Source organism: Miscanthus floridulus, chromosome 11 (assembly GCF_019320115.1).
Source record: "Miscanthus floridulus cultivar M001 chromosome 11, ASM1932011v1, whole genome shotgun sequence".
NCBI classification, from domain to species: Eukaryota; Viridiplantae; Streptophyta; class Magnoliopsida; order Poales; family Poaceae; genus Miscanthus; species Miscanthus floridulus.
Genome location: NC_089590.1, coordinates 85,234,553 through 85,244,014, shown reverse-complemented (window position 1 = coordinate 85,244,014; position 9,462 = coordinate 85,234,553). Strand labels below are relative to the sequence as shown.

The 9,462-nt window shown below is 46.5% G+C and overlaps 1 protein-coding gene and 1 long non-coding RNA gene across 3 annotated transcripts; one reads left to right on the top strand and one right to left on the bottom strand.

Annotated features, from left to right (window-relative positions):
- Positions 1 to 257: 257 nt before the first annotated feature.
- Positions 258 to 4,692, bottom strand: LOC136493906 (uncharacterized). Of its 2 annotated transcripts, XM_066490032.1 has the most exons (7): positions 4,568 to 4,692; positions 3,622 to 3,784; positions 2,888 to 3,538; positions 2,302 to 2,752; positions 2,092 to 2,173; positions 1,128 to 1,848; positions 258 to 982 (listed from the first exon to the last, which is right to left on the bottom strand). In XM_066490032.1, the coding sequence occupies exons 1-6, from the start codon at positions 4,598 to 4,600 to the stop codon at positions 1,633 to 1,635; spliced, it is 1,596 nt and encodes a 531-aa protein (XP_066346129.1). In that variant the 5' UTR covers positions 4,601 to 4,692; the 3' UTR covers positions 258 to 982; positions 1,128 to 1,632. The 2 variants fall into 2 exon arrangements, with proteins under 2 accessions (XP_066346129.1, XP_066346130.1); XM_066490033.1 differs by lacking the exon at positions 258 to 982 and having other exon boundaries at positions 1,469 to 1,848; positions 2,888 to 3,532.
- Positions 3,465 to 4,706, top strand: LOC136493907 (uncharacterized). The gene is made up of 3 exons (XR_010768451.1): positions 3,465 to 3,586; positions 3,670 to 3,803; positions 4,390 to 4,706. It is a non-coding gene; the product is annotated as an uncharacterized lncRNA (long non-coding RNA).
- Positions 4,707 to 9,462: the final 4,756 nt, after the last annotated feature.

Here is a 9,462-nt window from a genome sequence, read left to right as displayed (position 1 = left end):
AAGACAGAACCTGCTGCTGCTGCCCATATAGGTGAGGGAAGCACTCAGGTGATCCTCCGCCGGGTCCCTGCGGAACAGCTTCAACTCCGCCACCTGCCAATCCAGCTGCATTATTCGAGTCAGGCTACGGCTGCGGGAGGCAACTCGGCAGGAACAGACGTGCCCGTCCTGATGAAGGCCAACCCACCGATCCAGGTCGGCGTCGAAGTAGCCCTGGCCAACGAACGGCAACGCCCACTCCCCGTGCCACCTCCACACGCAGCTCTCGGTGTCGAACGAGAAGGTACCCACGTGAAGGCCCGGGCTCTCCCTGTACGCGGTGGTCATGAAGATGGTGCGGCCGTCTGGGTGCACGGCGTGGGAGGTGACGAACTGGTTGTGGCTGAACGTCGGTGGTGGTGCCGGGAGCGATTTCCAGGACCAGCCCTCGGTCTTCGGACGCTGCAGCAGCTCGTCCAGTCCGTTGGGATTGGGATCCCACGACATCGCCTCCAGGGAGTGCTGCTTCTGCTTGTCGGAGAAGCGGTGCGACAGGGCGTAGAGCGTCCCGCCGACGGGCACGGCGATGCCGGAGTCGCATGGTAGCGTCTGAGCGGGGGCGTGTGGACCGACGGATAATCCGTCTGTCCTGGTGTCCTAGACGAGGGCGCAACGCTGGTTCGTGAAGACGAAGATCTTGCTGCAACAGGGCGGCGAAGAACGTGCCCTCGTGGGGCACGGTGCCGGCTGGTGACTCTATACGCAGGGCCGGAGACCCAGGGAGGGAGGCGTCCTGCCGGTCGCCGGAATCGGAGTGGAAGCTGTCTGCGTCGATCCTGTGGATCGTGAACCCTCTGCTCCAGTCGTCCAACAACAGATAGAGGTGCTTCCGCCGCACGGGCCGCGACCGCGACCTCTTCTTGTCACCGCCATCCCCTTGGTGTTCGCCGTCATGCACCCGACGCTTAGACATCCCTAGCGGTTGGAGTGCTCGTGGATAGATCTGCTAATGCAAACCCCCACTATTATTAGGAATTCAATAGAGGAAAAACCAAATCGGATTCCGAAGTTGATACGCAATCGATATCTGAGGAGAGGGAAGAGGAGTCGGATTCGCTGATTTATACTACACCAGAGGCTGTGTGTACCTGGCCGCCGGCTGATCAGAGCAGCTCAGCGGGGCCGAGGCGGTCGATCTACCCGTGTTTTCTCTCTAATCTTATAGGCCATAGATGTAATCGATGCACTATTTCAACAGGCCAACCTCTCCGGCGCGGGCGTCCAGCCCTCGGCGCTGCGCCGCCGCTGGGCCGTGAGGTCGCGGGCCCGCGGCAGTCTGGCACTGGCACGGCCTCAGGATTCTGGTTCTACGGCACTGAACCGCTCAGCATCTCTCCACTCTCCTATCCATTCAGGTTCGGGACTTCTCCTTCATTGTGGACCAGCTGGAACCTTCTAAACTGACCAAGTTAAAAACATTGGAATAATTTACATACATGACAAACAAGAATGTGTTTGCATCTGAATACCTCAGACATTCCTTCTTTCATGCTAAAATCAAGGAATGCCGACTTCTGGAGGGTGGAGTTTAGATTTCCCACCACTATATCCCAAACCAACATACACATGCTAGTTGTCGAATACTATGATCTACTAAGGTCCACAGAAGCAGCCACTGCAGCAAAGGATACTTGATCCTGGAACTCGCCCTGTTTGCCTAATCTTTTCAGCCTTCTGAACTGCTATTGCTGCTTGCTGGTTCATTTTGGCATTAGCTGAAGCCCGTTTCTCTTCAGCAATGCGCCGTGTCATCTCTAGCTTTTCGGCCATCTTTGCCATGGCCTCACTTCTCATTCTCTCAGCATGTTCCTGTTGCAAAATGATTGTCAATGTTACTAACACATCCAAATCATTAAATTCAAAATATCATAGTATTCAATATTGTTGCGTTCAAAACATCATATGAAAGATTATTGCATTCAAAACATCATATGAAAGGTTATTGCATTAAAATTTTGAATAAGGATTTTGGGCAGAGAAAGTCAGGTACAGTCCATTTTCGAAAAAGAGAACCAAGTACACTGGGGGATAAACAATAAACTGGAACTGTACCTCTATTCTTCTCATTTCAGATTCAATTTTTGCTCTTTGAGCACTCTCCCAAGCTTCAATCTTCACCTCTTCTTTTTTGAATCTGTGGAATACAATCTCCATTACATGATGAAATGAACAAGACTAATATGTATGACCTTTTTTGTTCTCTTTGTAAGTCAAAGCAGATGAAACCTTCAAGAATGATAAAATATTTCAGAGAAATAATACCTTGCTGTATGTTTGGTATTTTCTGCCTCCTCATATGATGCAGCACGAGCAGCATATTCCTTCTTCATGCGCTCCAAATCAGCAATGCTTGGTGCTGCAGAGACTAGTTCAAGCTCTTCTTTGCTGGCCCATGTAGCAATGTTCATCTTTCCTAGCTGTATACCAAGAGCAGCAATTTCTTGCCTTGTTTTAAGCCTCGTTTCAGTATCTGACAATTCATTTGCATGTGTGCCACCTTTTCTGTTGAAATATGGACCATCATCTGTGCAATCTTCTCCAGGAGATGCTATTGACCTCCCTCCTACAGGTGTTGACGGTATCGAACAATTAGGGCTTCGAGTTGGTGTCCTTGACCCAAGTGGAGTTCCAGTTCTTGAAGGTTCCTGGCTAGGAATTGGGGTCATTTCTGTGCCCACATCTCTCACAGACACCGAATGAACTGTTGGGATAGCTGCTCGTAACAAATCACACATTCAAATCAGTGTCAGTTTCAAAAACAGATAAGGTTTTAACTTTAAATATGCTATACTTGCTTCATGATACAGTTACGTGCATTTATGTCCAATATAGGCCAAGAAAAAGTTACCGTTTGTATCGTTGCAGGGTTTCACTTCAATTGATGAACCAGTATCAGTTGCCTTGTGACACTCCGAGTTAGCACTAGCATTACTAACTGGACAGATATCTGCATGCCTAACCAACTTAGGCTGATACGAAGCAAACGATAACCTCTCTAATATGCTGCGCGGAGCAGACAAAGCTGGGTTCACTCTCTTCATTTTCTGCACAGGGCGACCAGAAATTTTGGGCACAATGGCGCCCCTGGCTGCAACAGAGTTCATCTGGTTTACTGTCTGGTTCTGCGCTGTGCCCTTGGTGATGTTCTGGTTAACATTCTGCCGGTTCACGATCCATTTCTCTGCATCATTCCACTTGGAGGAAATGGAGGTCTGTCTAGATAAATACCCCATCGCTGGATTCTGCGTCGCCATCTTCTCAACTCCATGGAACTCAAAGCTACTAGTGCTAGCATTGTCAAGACCACTGTCGCATTCTGTACTGTTTTCTTCCACCGGTCTCACTGGGTGTATCATGCTCGAGCTGCCTGTTGCTGGTTGAGGAACCGAACTCTTGGAAGTGTTCTGAACTTTATTGCTGTCCACTGCTGAATCCTTTTCTACGGCTTCAGTTTTGTTATCTGCCGAAGGGTGTTTGATGCCATCTGCACTGTCTGAAACTGGTTATGAAACAAGAACGATGAGTTATTGACTTAGTCAGGAAAAAGGTAACTAATCCAATCAATGGCCAATTCGTCTGTACCTTCTTCAAGAACATCACACACTAATAGCCTGTTCTGTGCTTGTGAAGCCTCGATGTTTTTTGCAGGTGACGTCCGCGATGATGAGTTGCTGGTGATGACTCTAACTCGATTGTGGGCTCCCATAATCTTCATCCTTAGCTTTGTTGGGGAAAGAGCACCAGGCTGCAGCAACCTCAAAGCTGTAAGTCTTTTTTCCATGAAAGCCCCAGCTTATGATTTCACAATCAAAGTAGTTACTTTTGCAGAGACAAAAAAAAAGGGCGAATACGTCAATGTGGGTGTAGGCCAAAGGGCATTCTAGTACTCTGAAGAACTGAGGTATTTCGAGGTGAAAAAAGAACTGCGAGATGTGAGGCAATACTGAAATTGAGTGGAATTGTGGAACGGTACTGCTATATGTTAGCCTGGAACAAGATGTAAAAAAATAATTAAAAATGCTGCAAAATTAATTAAATCATCGTAAATTTCATGTCATGCAAAATACTAGGATGCACTGTACCAACGCTAAATTCTGCAGAATAAGCATTCTAGCCAGGCATCCACTGCCTCCGAAATATGCTTTTGCTCATGGATATGGGTGTATTCAGAGTTGGATTTGGGGGGTTTGGCCTCCATTGAGAAGGCAGATTGACAGTTGGATTTGGGGGGTGGGGGGTTTGGCCTCCATTGAGAAGGCAGATTGACCGGAAGCTCTCTAAACCAGAAACATTCTACTCAACTATTGGCATTCAAAAGTCTACCCACTTACAGCATTCTATAAATTTCAGGAAAATGGCCTGAAAATGAAACGGATGACCATACCAACACGCAGGAACATATTCTCGAGTAGGGGAGAACAGGCGGAAAGAAATGGCATCGAAGCAAATTGAGTGGCCAGCAAGTGAAAGTACTAGCCGGATCAAACCAGCTACTGCACTGGTTTGCGGCTTCGCGTAGAGCGCATACCTGGGCTTTCTGATGAATCCTCTCGTACTCCATTCTTCCTCGCTGCTCGCCTGCCGGGGAGGGTGCGACGAGTGGCCAGCGACAAAGGGAGGGTGAAGACTGAAGACTGAAGAATGAAGAGAGAGGAGGGGAGGGAGAAGGAGAGTGGACAGCACTGGGCAGCGGGCACAGAGGTCTTTGGACCAGTGAGCAGAGCAGCAGAGGGACTGGGATAGCTGAGATCTAACAACGCGATGTCATGTCTCGCGTTTTTTAGCCCTCCATTCATCAGTGTGTTTGCACGAGGACTAAAATCTACCAGGTGTCACATCAAATATTTCAATACTAATTAGAAAAATAAACATGAGTCTAACTAGACTTAATAAATTCATCTAATAAATTAGTTTCAATTTGTATAATTAATTTTATAATTAATTTATATTTAATACTCTTAGTATCCAACATTCGTGGTGACCGAGGCTGTCAAACGACTGCCTGGTGGCTACTGCTACTAGACAAGTATAGAGCATAGACAGGAGTCCACAAGTCAGTTTCTCGCTTTTCTCCAGCCATGACCATGACCAAGATCATGAGTCCATGAGAAATTTTTTTCCAGAAAAACTTTTAGGCCTTTTTTAGTTTCTTTCTCAAAGTTTACTCCATATCCTATTAAATATAGACTAAAAATAATTAATTATATAGTTTACGATTAATTTATGTGACGAATCTATTAAGTCTAATTAGTTCGTGATTTGATAATTGTCGATGCGGGACCCATAGGATACCCCGCAAAGGACAGAGAAGATCTAGTCTAACTAGGATTCTTCCCCTGTAATCTTAGTAGTATAACTATTAAGCAATCCTACTAGGATATCTCATTATAAACCGACTAGGACTCTGGCCTCCTGACTATATAAAGGAGGGCAGGGCTCCTAAGACATAACACAATTGTACAACACAACACTTGAGAATCAATCCAACGCAAAGGCTAAGGCCGACTGGACGTAAGGTTATTACTCGATCTACGATCGAGGGCCTGAACCAGGATAAATCGACTGTGTCTTGCGTTAACCATCGTGTTCGGCATACGCCGAAGCCCGAACATACTGCCCCGGGTACCCCCGTGGCAGGCTATCGGTGATAAAACATCGACAGCTGGCGCGCCAGGTAGGGGACTTCGGCGACTTTGCATCCAAGAATTCGATGGACCTCGACAACATAATCTTCCCGACGAAATCAACTTTCATCTTCGGCTCATGGATCTGCGAGGCAGACAACAACGGCAAGCTTCAGGGCCATCTCCTTAAAGATCCAGATCATCATAAAGAATTTCATATTTCACCAAATACAACGGATCAGCTCACCAGAAGATTCGCACAGCTCACAGTATCCGATTCAAATCAGATTTCACGGCCACTCGTATCCGATTCGAATTCAAACATCAAGGCGAAGTTTTATCCGAGTGCTTTCAAGAATCCGAGTTCTTTTTTGGCAAGATTCCAGAGCACATCCCAAAACAACTCGGATTACCCTCAGAATTCTTCCAAAAAGTCGAGTCATTTTCCATTTGGGCTCGACAACATGGCAAAATCCTATCAAGAACAGTTCGAAAGATCTTTCAATCCAAGATGCGGGATACCACTGACAGGAGCTCAGGAGGGCCTCGTGCTAACAATAACATCCCAAGACTGCATCATCCATTGGCCAGGTTCTGTTCCTGAGGACAGCAATACCCAACTAGTCGGCACGACGACGACAGCAATTCTACCCTACCAAGAAGGAGACTCGATCTACGACACCGAGGCATCCACTAAAGTCATTAGCAACTCTGACAGCATGAAAGCTAACACCAATAACAGAGCGACTCATGCGCGAGAAGTGCTCATGGTCCGACGACCGCGGTCACCACTAAATCCCCCAGAAGCACCCGATGTCAGATCATCAGATGAATCAGAATCCAACATATCACCTTTTGCCCAAGGCTACGACGGAGAAACAGATAGTCAGAAACAAGCTAGAGAAAGAAAAAACAAGTTAAAGCAAGGGCGTCAACACCGTGCTAGGCAGCGCAAGGAAGCTTGGATCAGATACGAGTCAGATTTGGCTGAGTACGACAAAAGAAAATCGCAACGAGAAGTAGAGGGGAGACACACGGCGAATACACCTTACGATAAGATTCGAGAAGCATTAGAAGAACTCGAAAAAACTTCACACCCCAGTGACAAGTATGAACAGCTCCAGGACTTGCTCCGACCAACGATCCCGAAAACGCATGAAGAGAGAGCTCGATCAAGACTACCCGCAAGATCAACAACCCACAGGCAAGAAGATCAAAATCAAAGGAAATCCGCTTTCGAAAGACTTGGGTCGAGTAGAAGCCATGACGAAGGAAGTAGGAAGGAACATAATCAGAGTCACCGATTTGAACAACCAAGGAAGACTAGGAGTAGGGTACCTACCCAGACAATCTCGCAAGATTATTCCCGTCAGAACGACAGCTGGCCAGAAGAAGGTGCCGAATCCGAATTCAGAGAAACCAAGACACACGACAGATTCCCCTGTTTCGCGAACAGGCTTGCAATGGCACGATTACCTCACAAATTCAAACCGTCTAACCACTCCAAGTATGATGGCAAAACTGAACCAAGGCAATGGCTCAGAATATATTCACAATCAATCGAACTAGCCGGAGGAGATGACGATATCAAAACCCTGTTCTTTCCCATGGCACTGGAAGCCATGCCTCTCCAATGGTTCGACAAACTGAACCCAGGATCTATCAGAAATTGGGAGGATTTGCAAAGAGCTTTTTGTGAAAATTTTGCAGGAATCATTACACATCCAATCACCCATGCAGAATTAAAAGGACTCAAGCAAAAGGGAGGTGAAAGTCTCAGAAATTATTATCGACGATTCGGCGAACTACGAGCCCAAGTGCATGACATAACCGAACGAGAAGTAATTGAAGCTTTCTCTCACGGAATCATGGCTAGGTGGCAATTTCAAGACTTCTGCAAAGAAAATCTGAGAAACAACGAAGAATTCAGACGAACAGTAGAAAAGATGATTACTGCAGAAGAAAAAACCCGAGAAAGGTTCCCGGACAGAAACAACCAGGACAACTCGGACAAGCAAAATCATCGAAATAGCAGACATCAAGAAAGAAAACGTAGACCAGACAATACTGTGGCAATGGCCGACAAATCAAAGAAGTTTACCAAACCCAGAAGATATGATGACATTGAAAACATACGTTGCCCATTGCACCCTAACGGGAGACACACCATTGGAAATTGCTATACTTTCAAAGATCAATACACAAGAAAAAATAAGGAAGACACCAAAGAGGACAATCAGAAAAGAGAAGAGGACGACCACGAGGACAAAGGATTCCAAAAACCTAGGGGAACGGTAGCAGTGATTTTCTCAGGGGCTCCGGATTGCAGAAGCAAACATCAAGAAAAACTAGCACTGCGGACCATTATGACAGCAGAACCGGCTACTCCAAGATACCTCAATTGGTCACAGTATCCTATCCAATTCACCAGGGAAGACCAATGGACTAGCGTGGGAAACGCAGGCCATTATCCATTGGTTCTGGATCCGACTATAGCTGGTATGACTGTCACCAAAGTACTAATCGATGGAGGAGCTGGGCTTAACATCATCTTTTCAGAAACTCTAAGAAAAATGGGACTACAACTCGCCGGGATGATTACACCAACAAGCACACCTTTTTACGGAATAGTACCCGGCAAAGCAGCCATGCCACTCGGACAAATTACTTTACCTGTTACCTTTGGGACTCCTTCGAACTACCGAACAGAGTTTATCAAATTCGAAGTCGCCGATTTCGATTCATCATATCATGCAATCCTAGGACGTCCAGCACTGGCCAAATTCATGGCAATACCACATTATCCGTACTTACTACTAAAGATGCCAGGACCCCACGGTATCCTTTCTCTTCGAAGCGATTTAAAGCGCGCTTTTGACTGCGATGTCCAGGCAATCCAAATTGCAGCCAAAGCACAAGCTGACAATGGAAGAAAAGAAATAGCCACAATCGCGGTAGAAACAAGCCAAGAAGAATTAGAAATACCAGCTAAAAAACCCAGTATCATCGCACCACCAAAAGAAGCCGATGTCAAGCGAATCGACTTAGGCACGGGCGACACCTCCAAGACAGCAACTATCAGTGCTCACCTCTCGGAAAAATAGGAACTCGCGCTCACCAACTTTCTTCGGGACAACAAAGATATCTTCGCTTGGAAGCCAGCCGACATACCAGGAGTCCCAAGAGAGTTGGCTGAGCACAGAATTGATGTTAACAAAAGCTCCAAACCTGTAAAACAACGGCTACGACGATTCTCACCCGACAAGAAGGCGGCAATTAAAAAGGAAATAACAAAACTGATGGCAGCCGGGTTCATCAAGGAGATCCTACATCCAGACTGGCTAGCAAACCTGGTCCTTGTACAGAAGAAAAACACGGACGAGTGGCGTATGTGCGTCGATTACACAGATCTCAACAAACATTGCCCAAAAGATCCGTTCGGGCTAGCACACATTGACCAAATAGTTGACTCGACAGCAGGATCTGCGTTATTATCTTTTCTCGATTGCTATTCAGGGTATCACCAGATCGCACTAAAAGAAGAAGACCAGAGCAAGACATCTTTCATCACCCCGTTTGGTGCCTACTGCTACAAGACCATGTCGTTTGGACTAAAAAACGCTGGCGCCACGTACCAAAGGGCTATCCAGACTTGCCTGGGGAATCAAATCGATGAAAATGTGGAGGCATACGTAGACGATGTGGTGGTGAAAACAAAAAACCCAGACACTCTAATTGAAGATTTAAGGCAGACTTTCGAAAACTTGAAGAAATGGAGATGGAAATTGAATCCAAATAA